Source organism: Opisthocomus hoazin, chromosome 4 (genome assembly GCF_030867145.1).
Source record: "Opisthocomus hoazin isolate bOpiHoa1 chromosome 4, bOpiHoa1.hap1, whole genome shotgun sequence".
Lineage (NCBI taxonomy): Eukaryota > Metazoa > Chordata > Aves > Opisthocomiformes > Opisthocomidae > Opisthocomus > Opisthocomus hoazin.
The window spans coordinates 69,343,601-69,368,402 of NC_134417.1; the positions used below are offsets into that span (position 1 = coordinate 69,343,601).

General features: G+C 40.5%; 1 protein-coding gene across 8 annotated transcripts in view; it reads right to left on the reverse strand.

Moving 5' to 3' along the window:
* The window catches only part of CFAP69 (cilia and flagella associated protein 69), a 34,227-nt gene extending 12,436 nt beyond the window's left edge, over positions 1–21,791 (reverse strand). For 2 of the 8 annotated variants that reach the window (XM_075419380.1, XM_075419378.1), the window contains exons 1-17: positions 21,636–21,791; positions 21,272–21,334; positions 19,845–19,910; positions 18,706–18,815; positions 16,679–16,755; positions 15,174–15,272; positions 13,577–13,726; positions 13,281–13,458; positions 12,149–12,272; positions 8,578–8,626; positions 8,372–8,493; positions 7,679–7,895; positions 6,346–6,510; positions 4,943–5,061; positions 4,365–4,483; positions 1,573–1,654; positions 467–659 (exon numbers count right to left, since the gene is read on the reverse strand). In XM_075419380.1, coding sequence (XP_075275495.1) covers positions 467–659; positions 1,573–1,654; positions 4,365–4,483; positions 4,943–5,061; positions 6,346–6,510; positions 7,679–7,895; positions 8,372–8,493; positions 8,578–8,626; positions 12,149–12,272; positions 13,281–13,458; positions 13,577–13,726; positions 15,174–15,272; positions 16,679–16,755; positions 18,706–18,815; positions 19,845–19,910; positions 21,272–21,334; positions 21,636–21,776 — 2,074 coding nt within the window. In that variant the 5' untranslated portion in view covers positions 21,777–21,791. Of the gene's footprint in view, positions 1–466; positions 660–1,572; positions 1,655–4,364; positions 4,484–4,942; positions 5,062–6,345; positions 6,511–7,678; positions 7,896–8,371; positions 8,494–8,577; positions 8,627–12,148; positions 12,273–13,280; positions 13,459–13,576; positions 13,727–15,173; positions 15,273–16,678; positions 16,756–18,705; positions 18,816–19,844; positions 19,911–21,271; positions 21,339–21,635 lie in introns of those variants that run through there. The other 6 variants (XM_075419379.1, XM_075419383.1, XM_075419382.1 and 3 more) reach the window with 6 other exon arrangements.
* Positions 21,792–24,802: the final 3,011 nt, after the last annotated feature.

The following is a 24,802-nucleotide window of genomic DNA, read 5'->3' on the forward strand; positions in this document are numbered from 1 at the left end:
CTCCAAAAGAAGGCAGTTCCATCCTTGTGAACAGTATGTAAATCATTTTGATACTTTGGCCAGGAATTTGAACATAATTTGGGCCAGAAAATATTAATTAGCATGACTAAAGATGTGCAAGACCACAGCACCCTCCTTCCTTCTTTTTACAACATACCACAAAACACAGTAACATTTGTGGGAGAAATTAAATAGTTTAACTGTCCAGCACTAGAAAAGCTGTTCAGGATACCAGTCATGGCTTTGTACATTACCTGGTTCATTCTCAGCTAATGTAGAAAATGACATCTAGTGGCCAGACTCTAGCAAAACAGATATATTTTGGGTTTGGTAAGGATTACAGCATAAAGCTATAAACATTGCAACTTACTTTCATCAGGATTCAAGACTGCAAAAGCAAACACTGTCTTTGTTTTACTTTATTCAGTGGAACTGCTCACAGTTTCATATACATCCTAAAACTTACCAACAATCCTTCCGTGTGGATCACGTTTGACTCCTAGCTCCAGCTCCTCCTGTCTCCATAACTGTATTAAAAGGTTAGCTGCTGTTTGATCTTTGGCCCCTCGCCAGATACTGATGTGCGAAGTGGTTTTAGGGTTGTCACAAAATTCAACCAAGATTCCAAGAATTATATTGTGGAGGTTCTTTTGCTTTAACTTGGTGAAGGGAAAAGGAAAAAATGGTTTAAATTTTTCAAAACACAGTGATGTCTACCTTCAAAAAAATAGAGAAATTGTGTAATCTGTAATCAAGTAACTGCAAACTTTTCATCACAACTATTCGCACAAAACTGGTGTATAAACTTGTCAATCTTTCAAGTTCCTGGAATCCTGCCACGCAAACTTCCATAAATCAAGGAACATGAGGGGAGTGAGTGTAGGATCATATAAGATGCACATACCTGTGTGCAGAAATATGTAACAGGTTTTGTATACATGCCTCCAGGCTCATATGCTGGAGAATGTACTGCTACCAAGATTTATTTTTGCAAGAAACAGATTCTGAAGGCAGTGGCTGAGCAGCACCACGCAGCCCCCATTCGATTTTGTCGCCAGATTTTGCAGCAGCAGCTGAGAACAGGGAAGGGTCTGCAGTCTTGCACTGCGAGGACAGCAGAGGCTGGCAGTAAGACCGGTGAGAATGAGGAGGGAATAAAACAAGGAAGGTGCACATGCTTATTTTGTGAGAGGTGAAACACCTGTGCCAGCTCTAAGTCCAAGATCCATAGAAGTAGCAATACATAGAAAATATAAGTACAAAGTAACTTTAAACATCAAAATTTTTAAAGCCTTGAGGTGTATACTAACTCTGGTCTTACTAATTTTGGTAAATATAAAACTCTCTCTGTCAAATACTATTTTTTAAAAAACATACATGGAAAATCTGTCCAATCATTTCTGAGCAGATATCCTGGTGTGTGATTCCCTTCCTGTCTCAGGGAATTACATACACTGGTTTTTTTTGTTGGTATCATAATAGTCCTAGGAGATACTGTAACAAAAATAACGCAATTTTCCGTGTTGTTTTACTACTCTCTCATTCTGTAACAACAATAATAAAAATACCTACTGCCAACAAATCCAGAAGGAGAAAGATACCCTGTTTCTCAAGAAAATAATCCTCTGCAATGTAACATCCAATGACACAGGACCTTAAACAGAAATAATTTCAGTGTAGAACATTTTTATGATTTAGAACATCCTACAAGCATTGCATTTATTTTACTGAATTGCATAAATATATTTGGTATGCAATATGCTTCATACCTTCAGGGAGTAGAAAAATCATGTTTCATATGCCTTTTCATTTACACTGTGTAACTAAATATACCCTGCCTGACTGCTCGCTCTTCTCTTGCAGGTGGCACACTTTCCTTGTAGCAGCCCAAGAAATTTGGCAGGTTCACAATGTATAGGATTAGAATATGGATTTGAACTAACTCACTAAAGGAGGGTAAATTTTGCTAGATCATGTCCCTGATGTGGCTAATTGCAGGGCTGTGTGAATATTTCTGCCAGCAGAATCAAGGGAATGAGACAAGCAAGACTGTTTTTTTTTGGCAACAGTGTTTGCTTCTCCCAGCTTAAAATGATCATAAAACCAGCATTTCTGTTGCTATTGCTCCCTTATTTCCTCACTTATGGTCATTAACACACTAACTGAAGGCATCTCCTACACCAGTCTTTTCTCTCAAACATATCATTTGGCTTTCGACGTGTTTACGAAGCTCTGCCTTAAAACAAATTAACTTTTGGTTATCGTCCTATGTATTGACATTCTCTGACAGCAATCTTTAAAGTATTTCTAGCTCAATATAGCCAGTTTACAAACACTTCTTATGCTTACACAGTTTTTAACTAATATTAGTTTCCTCTTGTCTTCTGCTTACTTCTGTGAAGTTATTTACAGCCTCTAACCATACATACACCTCTCATACAAAGTCTTAGGTAATTCTGCATGTCAGGAGGACACTCTGTGTGGGGAGTTAGGTTGGCATAATACAACCCGATTTAGAAAACAATACATGCAGAATATTCTATTTATTCTGTATGATTTTTATTTAGCCAAATTGTATGAAGGTTCTTTATACATTTTAAATAGAAGAAAGGCCTGTGCAGAGAGAGGCCATAGTATTACAGACCTAAAAAATACAAGACTTGACTTTTTTGCCTCAGTCTTCACTGGGAGCCTCTTTTCCCACACCTCTCAAGTGGATGGAGTGCAAGATGGCAATGGGGGGAGCAAGGTCCCTTCCACTGTAAGAGAAGATCAGGTTCATGACTACCTGAGGAGCCTGAACATAGAGAATTCTATGGGACCTGATGAGATGCATCCCAGAGTCCTGAGGGAACTGGCTGATGTCACTGCAAAGCCACTCCCCATATCTGAAAGGTCATGGCAGTCAGGTGAAGTCCCTGGTCACTGAAAAAAGGGAAACATCACACGTATTTTTAAAAAGGGTTGAAAGGAGGACCCTGGGAACTACCGACCTGCCAGCCTCACCTCTGTGCCTGGGGAGACCATGGAACAGATCTTTCTAGAAGCTATGCTAAGGCCCATGGAGGACAGGGAGGTGACTCGAGACAGCCAGCATTGCTTCACCAAGGGCAAGTCCTGCCTCAACCTAGTAGCCTCATCAACCTAGCAGCCTTCTATGATGGAGTGACTACATCAGTGGACAAGGGAAGAGCTATGGATGTCGTCTATCTGGATTTTTGTAAGGTCTTTGACACATTTCCCCACAACACCCTTCTCTCCACATTGGAGAGATACCGATTTGATGGGTGGACTGTTCAGTGGCTAAGGAATTGGTTGGATGGTCGCATCCAGAGGGTAGTGGTCAAAAGCTCAATGTCCAGGTGGAGATCAGTGATGAGTGGTATCCCTCAAGGGTCTGTACTTCATCAGTGACATAGACAGCAAGATCAGGTGCACCCTCAGCAAGTTTACAGATGACACCAAGCTGAGTGGTGCAGTCAACACGCCTGAGGGACGGGATGCCATCCAGAGGCATCTGGACAAGCTCAAGAAGTGGGCCCATTGTGAACCTCATGACATTCCACAGGGCAAAGTGCAAGGTCCTGCACCTGGGTCGGGGCAACCTCCGGTATCAATACAGGCTGGAGGATGAAGGGACTGAGAGCAGCACCTGCCAGGAAGGACTTGGGGATACTGGTGGATGAAAAGCTGCACATCAGCCGACAATGTGTGCTCCCAGTGTATCCCGGGTTGCATCAAAAGCAGCGTGGCCAGGAGACAAAGGGAGGGGATTCTGCCCCTCTGCTCCGCTCTGGTGAGTCCCCACCTGGAGTCCTGCCTCCAGCTCTGGAGCCCTCAGCACAGGAAAGACATGGACCTGTTGCAGTGGGGCCACAAAGATGATCTGAGGGCTGGAGCACCTCTCCTATGAGGAAAGGCTGAGAGAGTTGGGGTTGTTCAGCCTGGAGAAGAGACTGCTCCAGGGAGACCTTATTGCAGCCTTTCAGTACTTAAAGGGGGCCTATAGCAAAGGTGTGGACAAACTTTTTAGCACAGCCTGCTCTGATAGGACAAGGAGTAATGGGTTTGAACTAAAAGAGGGTAGATTTAGACTAGATATAAGGAAGAAATTTTTTACCGTGAGGGTGGTGAGACACTGGAGCAGGTTGTCCAGAGAGGTGGTAAATGCCCCATCTCTGTAAACGTTCAAGGTCAGGTTGGACAGGGCTCTGAGCAACCTGGTCTAGTTGAAGATGTCCTTGCTCACTGCAGCGGGGTTGGGCTAGATGACCTTTAAAGGTTCCTTCCAACCCAAACTACTTTATGATTCTATGTTCCTATGACATTTTTAAGAGTTACCGCTGCTAAAATACTCTACTAACCACAAGCAGTCGAGTGCACTTAAGAGGAGACAATTGTGGCCTAATCCACTATGTAACTTCTTTGGATCCATCTGAATGAATGGGATAAGTATATCCACTCCTGTATAGCTGAAGAGTTCCTGTTGAAACATTAAAGTAATATATGTCTTTAATAAGATTTACTAAATAGCTAGATATAAGAAAATACAAAGGAAACTGAAAATTTTAAGTATTTATATTGTAATAAATCTGGCCCACTTGTTAGAGCAGGATATATTCCTTATGATATACATATGAAAGAGAGATACTCGGTTTTTCCAAACTGCTAATCTCATTTGTTAACACACTTTCATATATTCATCTAAAGATAATGTAAATTAGCAATTAAATAGGTGAGACACTTTCTACTGGATTTCTGAGTGATTCTGCATTTTAACTCTCACTGTCACAGAAACCAGTTATCAGTCCTGACTTGATTGAACTGAGCAATGAACTACAATTGACTTCTGCTTTTGGAAAAAAAAAAAGCAGTATCCTTTAAATGAAAATATACCATGTTTTGACATTTTCTGAACAGTATGAAGTAGGAAAACACATACCTTTCTGTGGAGATCATTTTCACAGAGAGCAGACAAAATAAATAATAGATCAGCTTGGATTTCCAGTAGAATGGCATCTTCTTTCTCTTTAGATTTGTTTGCTGCATACTTTAGGATGTCTATAAATGAATATATTTTATACATGTGAATATCCTATATACGAGCCAGAAATCTATTACAGCTGCTGATTTAAAAAAAAAAAAATCAAATTTACACCAAGAGATTTTTAAAGGAATCTGCTTACGCTGTTCAGTTTTATCTCCTGTGTTTCACACTAGCTTACAGAAGTGCGGCACACTGATGCTGTAACTTCATGGACTTTACTCTTGGTGACAGAGTTAATGACTCTGCACTGAGTTCTTCCTTGTTTAGTCTCTGTGCTGCCCCTTGTATTGTGCCAGTGCAATGAATCCAGGGAACTGATCTGAATTAAGGAACTCTTAGAAAAAGGCAATGAACTTACTGATTTGCTCTACTGTACAGCCTCACAAACATTTGTACTGACAGTGGAAATGTGGGAGAGACATAAAATACCACCACACTGCTGAGAAAACCAGTCTTGGAACCACTATGGGAAAGAGGACATTCAGAGAGAGAACTCCCTCAAAATAAAAAAAAGCTACTTGAATCTGATACGTAAGGTATAGTGTTAATTGTGCTTTCACTAAAATCTGTAAGTTTCCACAGAGTTTTCACTGGAGCTCAACTTTCCACTGAGGATATAAAATCTTTTATTTCCAGGCTTTCTATTAGAACACACTCTTTGAATTCCAAAGGATCTTACCTATTTTGTTTCTTCCAGTGTGACTTTTTCAGAGAATTGGAAACTTTTTATTATTGTAAGAAAAGAACTTAAGCCAGTGTGTATTTGAGCTCAAAACCAAATGGAACACTAGATATGTGTTACGGAACAAGAAAATGCTCTAAAATTGCAGGAGCAGTGGTTAAGCAGTTTTATTCTGCTTTTATTCTTCATAATGTTATTCACATAAAGGTACATTGTTATTAATTTCCTTGTACTCTAAAGAGCAGTTGTGGAGAGCGACACCATAGCAGAGTTAGGTAGAACAAGACTTATGGCTGGAGTTCCTAGGGGCTACCACAATGAAAATAAGATTTAACAAATGCAGCACAACAAAGGGAGAAGGGGCAGTCCTCAGTCTCAAATTAAACACCTAGGCTTTTACAGCTGTCTGTTTTGCTTAATTCATCCAATTCTGTGTGTTAAAGTGTAAAAAAATTAAAAATCAAATCAATTACATCTTGGATTAATTGTTTGAGGTTTTTATAGTTTTTATAGTTTTTCAGCAGTCAATGGAGTAACACACTAAAACCAGAGCACATGAAAAAGCACAAACATTCGTAGCGTCAACAGAAATGTACTAATACAAACTGTGCTTTACCCAGTAGCTGGCTAATTGCTCCCTGGTCACACAAATTAAGGTTCACAGCGTCATCATAAAGGGACACAACAGATCTCAGCACTCTCAGGCTGTAGCGCATTTGTGCAAGTTTGTTGCCACGACCACCTGTTCCATGGAAACTGTTACCTTGGCCAAAGAAAGGATCTGTGAAGCAATCACAATGAATTTTTTTTTTTTTTGGCAGACAGTGTATGTTCAGAATAATAATGTGCTCAGAAAAAATAAAAGGCTTATCAGTGTAAGCTAAAAACAAATTAAAAAAAATCCCTTAATGTTAGAAAGGTTTCTTGTTCAAAACCATCTAGTAATAAGCCTTTCTGTGTAGAGCTGTACTTACTTTCATAAGGCAGGTATGATTTTGGTGAACATTTAAAATTATTACAACAATTTTTTTTAACCTTACTCAGTAATGAGCAGTGCGAAAACTCAAAATATATTCTCTATCATGACAAGTAATATCAACCTTTTGATCTCAGTTAGACCCAAATTAAAAACTTGTCCTAGGAAAACTTACCAATTTTATGATGAAAACTATCCATCCCCAGAAAACCAGCACAAGGCACTGGGTGCAGTTAGTTTTCTTTTTGCTTAGCCCATACTCTTCACAGATTCACAGAATGGTAGGGGTTGGAAGGGACCTCTGTGGGTCATCTAGTCCAACCCCCCTGCTGAAGCAGGGTCACCTACAGCAAGCTGCACAGGACCTTGTCCAGGTGGGTCTTGAATATCTCCAGAGAAGGAGACTCCACAACCTCCCTGGGCAGCCTGTTCCAGTGCTCCGTCACCCTCAGAGGGAAGAAGTTCTTCCTCATGTTCAGATGGAACTTCCTATGCTTCAGTTTGTGCCCATTGCCCCTTGTCCTGTCGCTGGGCACCACTGAAAAGAGTTTGGCCCCATCCTCTTAGCTGATGGCCACAAGCCAGCTTGTCTGGAAGCTGTCTTGCTGTGTACAGCTCCAAGTCTGAGTTAACGCGCCCTGCCTCATGGCAGGAATTACTGGTTGGACTTGCTGCCACCGTAAGTGTATCTGACTAGCTCAAAACACGGGCAGTACAGCTGTGTGGCTGCCCACACAACTGAAGGAATATCAGTATAGCGGTAGACAGGGAATGGGGCATCAGCTTATCCTTCAGCAGAAGAAAAATATTATGGCAATTTTTTTTTAGAAAGATTAGCTTCCTAAATGACCAATTGAAAAAGAATAGTTCTGACTTCACGAGTTTTACATTCTTCCTTCCTGTCAAAGAAAGTAAGTCCAGCTGAGTCACGTTTTGAGGTTACTGTGTATGAAAGCCATGAGCATCTACTGACCTTGGCCTATACACCATTCTAGAAACACAAGGAGAAGAGTATTTGCTTGGAAGGACAAATATTTATCTACTAACAAGGGAGCCACTGAAGCCAAAATAACAATTGCATGAAGCTGTAATTCTTCATATTGGGCAGCAGACCAGTCATGAAATCCAGGCTTCTGATTTGGTTTTACATAATAAAGCAAAGCTGGCATCACATCATTTTCACTGAGAAGCTGCAGAGTCAACACAAGGAGAGAGAGAAGACAGCTTACAGGTTTCACATGCAAATAAGAAAAATCTAAAGCAATGAGTCAATTATCTGTTCTACACTAAGAAAATTATTTTTTATTGAGAAAGTATGTCATGAACGGTACAAGTACAGACAAACTCTGTTTATATTCTGTAGCATTCCCACAGACTGTGGTTTGTTAAACTTTATTACATTCTTCACGTGTATTTCAACAACACTTTGCCATCATTTCTCAGCTGATTTTTCTAGCATTTTCTAAGTTTGTAACTTTTCTAAAACACAAACTGTATTCTGCTTTCAAACAGCAGGACTTGGTCTGAAGGCTATGTATGAATTCTTGATTTGGAGAACAGCTGATTTCAGTCTACTGAACTCTGCCAGATGCACAGCTAAATAATATTCCTGTGATTCTTTGATCTTTTTTTTTCTTACTGTATCTTCTGTTACGTTACAACTTACCTGTACAGCACATGGATCTTTAGATAAGACACCTATTACATTAAATAGTAACTTCTTCATCTCGAAGTCCTCATAAGAGTAGGTAAGTTTAAGACCTTTTACCAAGGGATTTGGAATTTTAACTACGAAGGAAATTGTAGATAAGTTACAAAAAAATCATCATTAAAAGCAACAATAGTGTAATTATGCAGTATGAAATCTCTTACCTTCAGTAAATGTTGCAAGTACTATTAACAGCTTTGCAAATCCACTTTCCTAATGGGCATTCAAAAAAACATACATTAATTAAATTAAACTGCAGTGAAATTAAGACTTATGATTCAATGTTAGTTTTGCTTTTTTCTTCAGAACACAGAGTTTAATGTATCCTATGGCAGAATAAACAGAATGTTACTAAAGAAGAGATCAACCATTTGGACATTGTACAATACTAACCACAGTCCTAAGGGTACAATTAATTAAATCCATGTCTCATTCAGTATAAGTCTGAACTTGCACGGGGAAGTCCCAAACACACATATTCACTACTAAAATGTACCACACCAGAAAACTATATTTTCAGTACTGCTAGAGTTGTGTTTTTTAAAATGCATTTATGCATGTGGAAGTTTATACATCAGAGTCATCAGTACATAGAATTTTGTGCCTTCAGTTGTGCATAGTAATACGCTTATGTCCAACTTCAGTGCATTTACAAGTAAGCATATGAACACTGCATGTATGAGCAACATGCATTTACAAATATTACGTATTAAAAATTCAGAAAATAAAATCTTGTAATTCATAGGTCCTGGAGAGCTAACAGAAGGACAACTACGTCTAAGGACCAAGGCCAGGAGGTGTCTACGCAGCACACTAGAGGCAAAAGACCTGCGCTTCTGCGGTGTTCAGAAGTCATGGTTACCAGGATATTGCTCTTCTTGAGCAACAAAATACATTAACCTGGCCTCAGTACCATGGCAATGCCACCACAGAGCTTTCCATCAGCTCCCAACAGGAGTGGAGCTCACAGAACACTACACTGACATCCTCACAGAATCAAGTGGTTCTACTAGTTTTGCAGCAGCTTTTTAGATGCATCCCCAAAAAGCTGGGTTCAAATCTGTTCCGACTAGTTCTGGAAATTAGCATACACCCGAATTATTTTAACAATGAGAAAAATGTTGCAAAAGTAATTTTAAAGAACATACTGAAGTACATAACTATATTGCCTATTAGTTTTTGTCTCTGTAGTACCTATATTCTCTGTATAAAACCATTGCAAGTGGTTAAATAAAAACCTATGTTTTCTCCTTGCTGATTAATGCAGTACTAAATTCTGCTGGAAACCAGTAAGCAATTACCAAACAGACAGTTTTGTTCTAACACAGATATAATCATAATTAATATCACTATAACCTTACTTTACATATATTTTCCAGTTTATTTGTGGTGAGAAAATTATTTTCCTTTTCATAGGCTCAGATTCCTGTGCTGATTTCTGGATTATGTTCAACAGAAGACTGAGCTTTTTGAAGTTGCTTGGATAGTATATTAAGAAAAAAGGAGAACATTCTGATGAAAATTTCTCTGGTACTATCTACAAGGCAGGATTCAATGGTAATGTTAATGTTTTTGTCTACCTGGTATTTACACCTTGTACCTTAACTCCACAAGTGAAGTAAAATCTCTAGGGAGGCTGAGAATACAGAATCTAAATTAAAACATTTTCATTTTTTCCTTGCATCAAAACAAATTTTCTCCCTTGTAGTATAAGGAATTAAAATAAAGTGTCCTGGTGATTTATCTTGTAGGAAAAAATCACCCCGTTTCTACAGCCAGATAAACAATTTGAATGTTTCAGACATCCAATATGTTGCTGCAATAGTGTAATAGACATTTCATAATGGTTAGTGACAAAATGGAAAGCTTGAATGAAAAATGTGCAATCTTCATTACAGATTCATTACAGTAATACAGCCAACTGGGAAACTTGTACTGAAATTGAGAAATGAATTCCCAGCATTCCGTTGCTGAACAGCCAACAGATCTACAGAAATTTGATTGTTTAATTATTCAGTATGTATGTCACAACTTCATTTAAAGTTCTAAATCTCAACTGTAAAACAACAGAGTAGAGGAATATTAACATCTATAAAAAGTTAACTTCTCTGCAGTTCCCTCATTAAAATTCCAGAATATACTCAGAAAAACAAGTCATCTACTTTTTAGGGAAGCCATGACAGTGCATTCTGGGCTACATTTAGGTGACCTAGTCTTAGAAAGAATTTACGTGCCTCTTACTAACTGCATCTAAGTAATTATTTTCTCAGCATCTTATTTACAGCTTCTGAGCTGATTTTTGGAGGACCCATCTTGATCCTGATTATGAGACACAGATACTTCAGTTGAATTTAGGCCATGTGAATACAGCCTGTACTCCTACCTCTTCAAATAACAAATGAGATTTAGTGCAAAACTCACTGTAACAGAATGTCACATCTAAGCAGAGTCTAGTTGGAGGCCTGTAACTAGTGGGGTTCCCCAAGGGTCAGTACTCAGCCTAGTCTTGTTCAACTTCTTCATCAATGACCTGGATAAAGAGTTAGGATGTACCCTCAGCAAGTTTGCTGATGACACCAAACTGGGAGGAGTGGCTGATACACCAGAAGGCTGTGCTGCCACTCATTGAGACCTAGACAGGCTGGAAAGTTGGGCAGAGAGGAACCTGATGAAGTTCAACAAGGGCAAGTGCAGGGTCCTGCACCTGGGGAGGAACAACCCCATGCACCAGCACAGGCTCGGGGCTGACCTGCTGCAGAGCAGCTCTGTGGAGAGGGACCTGGGTGTGCTGGTGGATGACAAGTTGACCATGAGCCAGCAGTGTGCCCTGGTTGCCAAGAAGGCCAGTGGTATGTTGGGGTGCATTAAGATGACTGTGGCCAGCAGGTCGAGGGAGGTTCTCCTCTCCCTCTACTCTGCCCTAGTGAGGCCCCATCTGCAGTACTGCATCCAGTTCTGGGCTCCCCAGTTCAAGAAAGATGAGGAGCTACTGGAGAGAGTCCAGCGAAGGGCTACGAGGATGATGAGGGGACTGGAGCATCTGTCCTATGAGGAAAGGCCGAGGGAGCTGGGCTTGTTTAGCCTGAAGAAGAGAAAGCTGAGAGGGGATCTTACAAGTGATTATAAATATCTGAAGGGTGGGTGTCAGGAGGATGGGGTCCGACTCTTTCCAGTGGTGCCCAGCAACAGGACAAGGGGCAACGGGCACAAACTGAAGCATAGCAAGTTCCATCTGAACACGAGGAAGAACTTCTTCACTCTGAGGGTGACGGCACGCTGGAACAGGCTGCCCAGAGGGGTTGTGGAGTCTCCTTCTCTGGAGATATTCAAGACCTGCTTGGACAAGGTCCTGTGCAGCCTGCTGTAGGTTACCCTGCTTTGGCAGGGGGGGTGGACTAGATGATCCCCAGAGGTCCCTTCCAACCCCTAACATTCTGTGATTCTGTGATTCTGTACAAGAGAGTAACTTTTGCACATGAATAGTGTTAGTGTAATTTTCTAAGTATTAAATAAGGTACATGCTAGTACTCCAGGCTAATGACCTACAGATTTGAAGTCTCTTTGAGGTAAAGGAATTGCAGAAAGAAAAATGATTTCTTGCTCAGCATATCTGAGAAAGAGGAATGCACTGGAGACAGAGTAGAAAAAATATTAGAAACCTAATGGGGAAAATACTGAGTATATAATAGCAAAGGAGAAGATATTAGTCTCCAGAATATAACTATAAATACCTACAATCATAGGTGCTGCAGGGTTTTCAGCTAGTAACGTGGCCATCACCAAGAGGTCATTCCTTAGCTGACGATCATAGTGCCGGAAACCATGCATAAGAAGGTCTATAAATACTTCTTTCAAAGCACTTAAAAGAAAGTGAAATATATTTTACCTTTTCTTTTCATATTCTGATTTTAGACATCTCTAGGTATACAAATTCTCATTCAGCATCATACTTTTTAAAGCCTTAGGGTTTAACTGCAAGAGAAATAACTTAAAACTTTATTATGTAATGGATTCTTACATGTACCACTAAACATCCAATTTAAGCATGTATGCAAGGTGCATGTATTACAAATTGCACCTTCCACTGTATGTCTTATAATTAATTAACAGAAAGACATAATATTTATTCAAGCACGGAATTAGATGTTGTTGAATGATTATTGAGAAGAAATGGTCTAATAGTTAAAACAGTGTAACTCACGAAGGAAGAACCTGTTATTTACTCCAGCAGAGGATCTAGAACTAAGCCTTGTATATCATAGCATTGGATTTCCTACTAATTTTATAACATAAGCATTTCACTAGTGCAGTAATACTGGCCTACCAAGCCTAACATGCAAGCTTGAAGATGATGCAATTAACTTTTTCATCATACAAAGCAACAGATAGGGCTATACCTCCCGCGCTATGCAGCGAGGCACCTTGATCTCCCTCTTGCACTGTAACAGAAACAACTGGTGGTGGATTGCTGTGTTCATGAAATAAACAGGGGCTCAACAATGAAATAGTTTTGAAGTTGACTGGATGTGCTTTTAGCTGGACCCTGGCCACTGAGTTTGTAACCTTCCTGGCAAGCACCTCTTTGGTCATATATATGATTTCCTGGCATCTCACAGGGCACAGTGCTATCGAACTTGCTGAAACAGAAACAGATGCCTGAGGGCTATGAGGTATGATCCAGTAGTGCTTCCATTTTGGGGAATCAGGTATGCTAATACTGAAATCTTAATGAGGACTTAATAAGAGACCTCTATTCCCTGTTTTTATTTTCTCTCAATTAATTTCAAACAAAATGCTACAAAACAGCAATGCTTTAGACATCTCCAAAATTACAATATTAATTCATAAAATAATTCCCTGTACTTACTGTACACATTCCAAGCTACTGAGCTGATTAACAACTTCTTCTTTTGAAGTGTTTTCTAACAGGTTCCATAGGATTTCTGAGGAGCGAAACACCAGCTGTCCTGAGGGATCAACACCATTTAGATACAAACAGAGTCTGCTGGCTGCTTGGGCCTTCATCATAAGTCTGCAATTTACTCCTGAAATTATGAAAATCTGAATAATTAATTCAGATTCAGACTGTTTTAGGCATGTTCAGAGAACAAATGATCTAAGATCAGAGGTAACGAGGTTGTTTAAAGAACAGCTTGTACTAACCAGAGCTGGAGAGATGCTGGAGAGCTTTAAGTACCCACAACTTCTCAGTAAGTTGATTTTCAACTAATGCTAGTGACAAAACGAGAGTTTCCGCTAATCCTCCTAATTCAGCCATCTGAATTTTGTAGTTTGCACTTGTTGGCTGGTAGCCTGCACATACAATAGCTTTAGTTATAATGCAGTAAATATTCAGAATTTTGGTTACTTCATAAAATAGTCATCCTTCCTCAAGAAAGGACTGAGAACAGAGTATCATATTTCCTTTCTCCTAAAACCAACTGAAAAAAAAAATCCAATAAACAGCAAGAGCAGCTTCTCTCATATCTGAGTATTAATAGTGCCTAAAGCACCCTCAAGAAGACTACATGCTGTATACACAAATTACTTGCTTCCTAGAGTTTACAGAATGAAAGAACAAGCAGGGTTATAGAGGGGTGAAAAATCTTCTTCAGGTCATGCAATAAGTTGTTGGTGCAGGACCTAGATCTCTTCTGTAGCCTATTCACTAGAGAAATAATGCCTTCTATTATCGTATTACTTAAAATATGTGAACCCAAACTTTGATTTATAAGCTTGACTTTCTAACGTGTCCCTGTTTTCACTTTTGTCCATGCATATGCAAATCCGTATTTCATTACTGAATTGCAAGTGAAGGGGAAGCACTGAGAAAAGAAATTTACATTTATATATGCTAACTCATGAAAGGAAATTTTATCTTAAATAGCTTAAAAAATATATATCAAGTGACATGAATGCAGGACTGATAAATGCAGATAATGCACATGGTGAAACAAGTTTTAACTAAGCATAAACTCTGATAGGCTGTAAGTTGGTATTACTTTCTAGGTAAGAGAACTCTGCAGGATAAAACTTTAGCAATATTTACATATATGCTTAAAGATGAAGAATTTGCCTTAAAAATCAGACTGAAATACATTCTTCATTTTTGAGATAACATATCTTCTAAATCTGCAGAAGAAGAATAAAATCTCTTAATATTCAACATTCTTGATGGAACTGTATACAACTAAATGCACGCATAGCTGCTTACAGGATTTGAGCCTTGTTTGTAAGGTTTGTGAGATTTACATAGTTTCCTGTTTCTAGAATCTTGTGAGGGCTGTTGCAGCTGCAGCTTCTCTAAGCCTCCTGAAACAAATGAAAACTAGCAAGAGGGCACAGGAACTAGCGCCACACTGTAGGAACACAGCAAGAGAGCACACTGACATCCAGCACGCTCCCTGACCTAAGCTCTGGATCCACACTGTGACAATGTTCACCCGTAGCTTGGCTGCCTACAAATCTAGTGCTGTCTCACAGCACACGATCCTGTGCCCATCTAGGAAGGGGATCCGTGACTGACTTTGCCCGTTAACAGCCTCTGGTACCATCATAAGGATCAAAGGAATAAAGAGTAGTAGATTTTGAGCATGCATTTCTATAAAAACATGTTAATTGCACATTTGCCAATGCTATATATTTAATATATGAGATAGAGTAACTATAGTTATAAAGAAAAATTAATCCATAGCTAATTAAAGTAGCTGGGATCACAAACACTTCATTTCTTGTGATACTTGAAAACACTGTGTTTTACCTGAAAGTATTTTTCTTGGTAGTTCCATATCATAAAAGCTAACAACGCATTTACAGATTTGTATTCTAACTTGAGAGCTTGGCACCCTCATCAAATAACCTGTCAGAAACAGAAAAAAAATGTAATTTACAAAGTTTATATTTTTTTTAGAAAGTAATGTTAACACTTCTGTTTAGAATACTTAGTGTTTCCTTTGGTCATACCCACTACAAATCTGTCATTTCATGCAACGTTTGATTATAAAATACTCAAGGGACTGGGAGTCCCACAGTGAAAAGGACAAAAGGGTCCTGGAGGAGCAGCATAAGGTTAATCAAAAAAGTGACCTCCTCTACTTTATTGCTACAGATCCTTATAAGAGACTGGATGCTATTGCAGAAGTTATGGAATTGAGATTAAAGCTATTACCCTAGGTTGTTGTCATCATTACCACGTCAGAAACTCTTCTTCTAGCAGACATAAAGGGAGTACAGAAAGAGATCCTTTCCCACAAGGTAAAGAGCATTCCACTGACAGCTACCAGTGTCTAACATAGATAATATAAACAACCTTTTAGATTTTAGTGCCTTTTTGGACATGCTAAAGAGAATCTGGAATTATCTGAAACCAGGAGGCCATTCTGTGATCTACTTGGACCTGTGAAAATAAAGACTTACAAAAACATTTTTTTCTCATCTGTTTCAAGTATAATCTTTTTTTTTCATGTGTGACAGGCTGATTGTGCTACCACTTTACCATTTAAATCTTACCATTAAGTGAGCTGATATATCTCTCCTCCTTTATTCTGAATCCTTTTTGACCTACAGCGTTTGCAGTATTTTCTTTGAAAACCACAAATATGACATGCAAGGTCATAAAAGGGTATTTTGTTACTAAGAGGTTCAATGACATTAAAACATGTCTTTGACACCTTTTCCTCAACAGTTCTCTTAAAACAGATTTCTGAAAGATAGAAGGTCATGCCTCAGATGCAGTAGGAGGCTGAACTCAGTAACTGCTACTCCTAGTAAGTCATAGCACTCAACTGATTCGCTGTAGTTTGCCTTTGTATGTGATAGGTCTCAGACTTCAGAGTTTTGAAGTTTTGAGTTGTGAGTCAGGAGTTACTGTTTCTCACTTGTTTCTTCCATTTGGTTTCAAAAAAGCAGGAAGGATACATGGTCCCCTTATCCCAGGCTTCAGTGTTTATATTAATACATCAGTGTCTCAGAGCGAAATGGAATGAAACAGGCTACAGAGAGGTTTAGCTCTTCAGCCGTACTGATAGTTATCTCACGTAGCTTCTGACATTGGCAAATAGGTAATCCTGCTAGCTAATCTGCAGGTTAGCAGAACAGCAAAATAAGAATGGTTTCTAATACTAAAAAGCACAGAGGACTGAATGAATAATTGAAAGAAATACATTTACTAAGGAGGTAACAAGCAATTAAAATCATCTTAATAATACAGTTAATTTCATTATGGCATAATAATAATTTTATTGTGGCCTAACAGTTTACACTCACCCAGTTGTGCAATGGATTTTGAAACTGCCATAGAAAAGTTTACTTCATCAGATAATTTCTTTTTTTGAAATGGTAACCTGTGAAATTAAATTAAAAAAATATTCCAACTACACTTAAAACACTGCAGAAGAACACTTTAATCAAGTCACCAGAAAAGCTCAATAGCTTTTCTCTTCTTCCTTGACATTTTTTGCAAATAAGGACACCTTCCCCAGGACAAACACATTCTTTGCAATACTGATTCTACACTGAAAGTTACTGTTCCATAACCCGACAATTACATTTTGGCCATTAGGGGTACATGCTCATAGATAACATTTTCATAATTTATATTGGTGCAATAAGAGGTACTGAATAAACAAATGTCATTTAAATGTGGAAGATTAAATCTTGGAACCCAGGCACCATAAAGCTATTGCACAGCTAGACTATCCATAGATGTGTGCAGAAGTGGAAATAAAGGATCATATCCCTGGGCAAGACCTCTTGAAATGGATAACAATAAAACCAATAAACTGACTCCAAATAGCCCAACGACAAATTTATTTTTAAAAACAGGTTATTAAGGAATATTCAGTAACATCTGCAAAATACTCAGATACAACATAAACATGTAAGTGCTAAAAATTCTCTAGCAGTAAACACTAAAATATTATGCTAAGGTCTCTGCAGCTCAGTGTAGAAGCAGTTTTCCAGTAGGTTTACCTCTGTAAACACAGTCAGAGAAAAAGAAAGCAGAAAGCAAATAAAAGGGGGGGGAGAAACAGACATTGAAAAAAAAGTGGGAAGAAGTCAGGTAAACGGAAGCAGTTATGAAAGAGTGGAAAATTTTACTATAGGAGTTCTAGTATCTGAAATGAAATTTTAAATAACAGCCCCTTCCTCTAGTTATGGACTTCTATTTGTCATATGAAGTAGTAGTGAATTGTGGGGAAATTTCCATGGTACAGAAATAAAAGTAAAACCCAAGGGTGCTATCTTCCAAAATATGTTAATTCCAGAAACCACAATTATTGCTGAAATGCTGTAAGAGATGAAGAGTCTTACTCACAGCTACATTTCATTGACTTTATATGCTCATTTTCAGTTTTGTCACGCTTCTGCCAAACACCAAAGAAAATGAAACTTCGTTATATACTTTCTCACTCTCCACTGTGTGGCAGCAAAGGAAAGCAGTACAACTGATGGTGCTCCGGAAACTAAAAGATTCAGCTGAAAAGTACTACATTTTTTAAACCTAACAGCTGAGAGGAAGCTATGTAAAAACCTACTGGAATATTTGGTTTACTATGTGACTCATTTTCTGCCTGGCATAATTCTTCTCTTCCTTATGTTCTGCAATTATAATTAAATACAGGAGTAACTGTAGATAAAAGCATACCAAAAGTAAATTCCTTAAATTACTGAGGAGGAGAAAACTACTGACAAGCGTGGATAACACCAAAATTCTATTCTACAAATGACAATGAAGATGCCCAAAAGTTCATGCAAAATGTTTTAAAATTAATTATAAATCCCAAATCCTCCAGTTGTTGCGATTCTCTCTCTTCTGCAATCTGGCCTGTCATATTGTAAGGCTCACTTTCAGGTATTGAAGTATCTTTGTGTCAACTCAGTTTTTTAAACTCACTTAGAGAGCTTGTTTGAAACAGCAAAATGTACCTCAGCAGGACTTAGCTGCTGAATCTTTTGAGGCCAGCAGTCCCAGAACAATTTACTCAGGCAGTAAGACACCCTGGGGAATCCTGCTTCCAAGCAAGCTGGGGCCAATTACAATAGTTTTGAATGATGTAATACGTAGCTTCACAGATACTGAACTGCTGAAATGGGTCCCTCCTTCATGCCAAAAGAAACTGGACTCAAGGAAAAGACAGTTCATGAAAAGGAAGGGTGATATAATATATGCCTTGCAGATATAGATGCCTTGTAGATAGATGTTGTATGGATATGTTAGTTGTCTTAGAAAAATGTATGAACATGTGCATAAGCAGCGTTTAAATCTCTAAAAGAAGGGCTGAAGTACTTACCCACATAATTTAATAAGTTCACATAATGGCTCAGTGAAAGCTTCTTGTTCATTAATTTTTTCTGCACACAGGTTAAGAATTTCAATTATTTGTGCTAAATCCTTAAGGGGCTTTCAATTTAAAGTTAAGGAAATCAGATTGTTTGTACTGTTATGAATCAGAAGTTGAAAACTGTATTCATGATACTTCAGAAACACAACCAAGAAAAAACAAGTCCAAGGCTTTCAAAGTTAGATGTCTAAATTGAAGCATATGAGTCAATACTTAGGTTTTTTGAAACAGCCTTACTTTTACAGAAGTACAACTCTTGCAAATCTGATTTAGCTTTCTTATCAGCTGAGCTCACTGGAAGTTCAGCACTGAATATCTAAAAATATAGGATGAAAGGTTTTTACATCACAGTGTCAGATTTACCTATCTAAATTCTGAGACAGCCTTGAGGTACTTAAACTCTTTCCTACTCTAGTCCCAAGTGACTGACTAAAGTTCGAAAATCTGGACCCAAAACACATATTATCTAATTTAGGGTAGAGGCACAAGATCAGATTTGAACAGATCACTGAGACTGAGAAGTTGCTACCAATCTGCTCACTCACCGAAACTGCCTGTAAGTGCTCAGCCACAACTCAGTTGTGAAGTAATGAAATAGCTTAAATCACTGTGGCAATTAAATGAACTGTACAAAATTAATCACATTTTTCCATATGCCTACGCCCTCTCTAGTACTTCTGATTATCGGAAGCCTTTCAATTTGTACTGTAAATAAGAAAAAAAGCTTCAGATAAATTAGTCTGACTTTATTTTTCTTTAAAACTTCTCCTCACTGGAAGTCACTGCTATTTTATCTGCTGCTTCTTAAGTAGCAAAAGCAAACTAATTACAATTTGAACACTTTCAACCACTGTACAGGTGAGATCTCTCTACTGAATTTTGTAGCCAACAAATCTAGCATCCAAGAATCTTGCTAACCTACCAACCTTAGCTCTGTTTGCACAAGGCCAATAATGAGAATGTATGTGGACTATCACTGCTCTCCATGTGGAAGCACAGCACACCATAAGCTGCTTTGTTGAAAAGTCAAAGTATTATCACACATAAATGACCAAGACTTCAGAATTCTAAAGTGGCAAAAAGGATACAAGCCCATTTTCAAAATGTTTGACTACCTTCTTGAGAGTTTTCAGCTGCTCTTTTTCCAAATCTTTCTTAAGTAAGAGAATGAAAAGCAGGTTTTAATTGCAGTTTGCCTTGGAACATGAAATGATTATGTTTATCCCCTTTCAAATTCAAATGAAAGTGGAAGCCAGATTAAAAAAATCACAAGACACAATGAAATTCTGGAAGTGCTTTTCAGCAGGATTAGCTCCTTGATCAAGCCCCATTTCTAACTACGGAGTCTGTGCTCTTGTAACTGAAGAGGCTTTTTAAAACTGTCTTTTGTTCAAACGTGTGGGCTCTTTCACTTCAATTGTCCAGGATTCTGTGAAAAACAACTAGGAAAACCAAACCTATGTCACACATGACATAAATGTATAAAAATGCAGATCTAAGTGGCTTAGAGTGGTGCTCTGCCACCACTAGGGAACAGTCTGCAAATTCGAATTTGAATATCGCTGAAGTGGGGATATGCCAGGGTGTGTCAAGTGATACACAGCATTCATTCCAGCTCTTCTGAGCACCTCCACGCTGGGCAAGAGCACTGCAACTTCAGGCAGGCCAGAAAGCTGTTCCAGAAATCTGCCAGCCCACAATCCTAAGGGCATTTTATCATACATCTTATACTCTCTAGAGAAGCAGTAAACAATGTCATCCAGCACATTTTTCTTCAGTGAGTAAGTTTATTCTATCAGCTCTGTATCAAAAGGGGAAAACAAAAGGAGATGAACTACTTCTTTGTGGGGCATTAACTTAAAAAGTGGTATGCTTAATCGAGTTCTTTATTAATAAATTATTTGGGTTTTAGATCAAAAATAACTGATGGCTTAGAAAATTTAGTCTGCCAAATCTTCCCATGGAGACCAAAAGCAGCCTGTGGAAGCCCCGTAGATTACGCTCTCCTGTGCGCCTAGGCAGTCGTATTTGTTGCTCAACACTGACTTTTGTATATTTCTCTTTCCTTTAAAATCACCTCCCTGGAGAAATTGTTAACAGTTAACTCAGGCAATTACATAAATTCCTGACATACTTTCAGTAACTCTGTATGTATTTCTGTTTCGGCACTCAAAACTTCCCAGATAAGCTAGAAATTTTGCACCTCTAGTTTTTAAATGCATATGCTTTTGTCTTTTTTTGGGGGGGCAAGTGCCTGTGTGAGAACATATTGGGTAATATATGTATTTTTTTTAATATAAAAACATCATCGATACCATTCTCTATTACAAATGATCACCCTTAGAAGCAGTGTTCAAACACCACAACAAATACTTCAGCTTTGTGCTCTGCAGCCCCAGCCACCAGCGCCATTTGGTTTATTTAGTGCAGGTACTGAAGTAATTGTATAAAAACATTTTTATAAGCCCCGTAACTACCTATGTAACTGAAATAAGGTGATGTCAGGCTTACTTACTGAGTCTGAATCTTCAAGCAGTTTGACGACGCAACTCAGATCCACTGATTTTAACTGTGTATCCTGGAAAAGTCATACTTTTAACTGAGTTTGTTTTTTTGTTTTTTTTTTTTTTTTTTTTTTTTTTAACTGTGCTTAAAATGTGCTTAAACCTTAAAACATAGAAGTGCCTCGTTGAACCAACACGTACCTACCCACGGACGGGCAAACCCCGGCTGGGTCTGGAGCACAGACCGGGGCTTGTTCTCAGCCCCAGGCAGCGCCCAAGCCAGGCCGGGGCAGGCCAGGCCGGAGCAAGCCAGGCCAGGCCGGGGCAGGGCAGCGCCTCCGGCCGACGGCGACTCAAGGCCGCGGGGGAGCTCACCTGGGCCGCGCCGAGGTCCCCTCCGGCGTCCGAGGCGTTTCTGCGCCGCTCCCCGCCGCAGCGAGAGGGGCCGGGGGCCGGCGACAGCGCCGGGGAGCGGGAGGGCGCCCGTGGGGCGGGGGGCTGGGGCACGGAGGTCATGGTGCCGCCCGGCACCGCCGCCCGGCGCCGCCGCAGCGCGGCCCCGCGCCGTTGCCATGTGAGCGGGGCGGCACCGCCTCCCGGCTCCGGCTGACGGCACCCGCGGCGGGGCGGCGGGCAGTGGGGGGCCCTCCCCGGCCTGCAGGCCCCAGTCCTGCCCCACCCGCACTGGGGTGCTGCACCTTGAGACACCCGTGCCGCGACACCCACGGGTTACCCCCCGCCGCCCCGCCGTCCCGTGCCCTGCGACAAAACGCTTCCTCGGCGAGAAAACCATTTCGCCACCCCTGCGCGGTGCGGGGTCCGGGCTCTGCCCGCTCGCTGGGGAGCTGGAGGAGAGAGGCCGCGCGATCCGTGACTTCTGACAGTGAAAAGATCCACGAGAGCCCACCGTGACAGAGCCTAGCGCAGAGGGGACAACCGTGCCCGGGGTAGCGCGGCTGCGGGGAAGGGGGGGAAAGGAGCCTTTCCTCCGCATTGACCGATAAAAACCGTCTGACTGATGCCTGGGGAGCGACAGAGGCAGGGACGGAAGCGTGAGGAGGTTTGGGTGCTTTCTGCCTCCTGGCAGTTTTCATCCCTGGGTTCGCCACCTCAGCTCTCCGCTGCCAGCACAGCCGCTGCTGCGGCGATGTGTGCGCCTGACGGGCGAGCGGTTCTACTCCCCAGCGCGGCCCAGCCCGCCAAGGCCACGCCGTCCGGGAACGCCAGGCCCCTCGCTGCCTGCCTGCGCCGGGTGGACGTGGCTGGAGGAGCAGCGCTGGCCATCGGGAGGTGGCTGCAGCAGAAGGCGACAGGTCGCGGCGTGGCCGCAGGCACTCCAGCTGCCCGCCACGGGATCTGGATACGCTTCGGACAGGCTGCGCATACGCAGCTTTGGGTGTGCACATACCCCACGTCTTGGACTGCAGGCGCTGTTGGCATCAAGCTCTGTTTTTATTAACAAGTCACTTTTAAATCCTGTGGTTCCAAAATACGTAAATAAATTAATCGCTAGCATGGCTGTTTGAATCTCCAGACAGCTTTTATAGGAAAAGAAGTGATTGATACCAGAAACAAGAAACATTTATTGGCTCCAACTATAACAGTTCTTATTTTCACTCTTCCCAGCTCGCATGCTACACCCCTGCCACTTCCCATCTGCCTTCTTCAGAAATAAATAAGATGCCTATCATGTCTAGTACTGACAGACACTACGCAGACCTCCTTCCGTCAAAGGTGAAATACACAACACCATCCACACTCTACATTTTGTAGAAGTTCATCCTGCACACCACTCCAAAATGATAGCAAAAATAGAGCCTAGCGTAGAGTGGGACTCCAGCTTGGAAAACGCAATGGCCACTTTGACATCCTTAACCTCCTGAGTTGCCTTCGTAGGAACACCGGTCACACAAGGGCAGGACCCGTAGGACACGACAGTGCATTCACCCGATTTGACGATGCAGCTGCCAGGCTTGGAGCTGGTGTTTGGCGCTTTTCATCCATCCCTGTACACACGTCCCTCCATTCCTCTGACCATTCTACTAGCCCTTCCATGTTCTACTTAAGCATTTGTTTCTGTGAACGTATGCTCAGCGGCGGTCTTGTATCTGGACGTGCACTGGGTGGTAGAAGATCTTTTATTAAGTATTTATGATGAATTGTAATGATAATGCTTACAGGTCTGTATGCAGTTATCACTGAACAATCTGGATTATGTATTTTTTTGGTTGGTGCCCAGACATTAATGAAGTTGTATGTATTCACAGTTTTTAAGCTTGTGAAAAAAAAAGCGCTACGATTTTCTTTTATTGTGGCTTAAGTGGTTTTCAGTTCTATTAATTTGTGTTTTGAATGACATATGTATGGAGAACTATACCATACAGACTAAATTGGGCAACTTCGTCTGTAAATTATAAGCTTAGGTCACATGCCATTTGTTGGCTGACTGTTCCAAAGATCGTATTGCAAAGCTCCATTTGCTCACTGTGCACCTTCTTCATAAATGAAGCTTTTTAAAACTGGGATGAAAGCTACACTGTGCAAGTTTGACTACAGGGATTGCTGCCCCTGGCAAGTGGCAAACATCCATCCTCAAAAACCTGCAATCAACTGTGAAAATATTTACTTGACAGTTTCCTGCCCCAAACAGGCTTATATTTTTATCACTTCTACGTCTTCCGTTGGCAACAAATAACATTTGAGACATCAAGGCTCTAGTACCTTACTTGTGAGAGTATTAACTCAAAAGTATTAAATGTTTAGTCTTACAGACGCTAAGAAGTATGTTTAAAAAGCAGACTTGATGTAGATAGGATTTCTGTTTTGACTGAGGACAAAGGCTTTTGGTGTGAAGAGACGTTTCAGCAAACTCTATACTTCAAGTAAAGTTAAATTTCATAAAACTACAGGACCATGTAGTTGAACATGTAGGGGACAGCGGTGCATTAGAAGATCAAGGTTTCATATCTAGGTCTGCCATTAATGTCCTGCTCGCTTCTGCTGAGTGAATTATTTCCTCTACCACTCTCTATTTGCTGTCTTACAAATTCAGCTGCAAGCTTTTGAAGGACTATTATTCAGCGCAGGATACACCTTTCATGTGCTGCATTGGGGGTCTTCAGCCCTAGCACAGTGATGTCCTTTCCGTGGCTGTATTGAACCTGCAGACTTTTTCCAAAGCCACGTGCACTGCTTATCAAATACGACACTGAGCTCTTTATCGTACAGAAATCAGAGTCTTTGTAAGAATCAGTCTGTTGACTCCTTGTCTTCCTTTTCATTCTTGTTTCTTTTTTCGGTCAGTAGGAAGGGGAAGAAGAAGGCAGGGCACAGGAACAGGAAAGTGCAGAACTGTCCTGCCAGACCTCCCGCATTTGATATCCACAGAAAAAAGAAAAGACCTGTGAAATCACTGGTGGTAGGCTCTGCCTTAAAGCTGTAAAGTCAACAGAGCTTCCAACATCTGGATTTACCTGCCTACACTATTGAAATACAGTGTTCAGGTCACTGGGTGGTACGGATTTGGGGGGGACTTTCACACT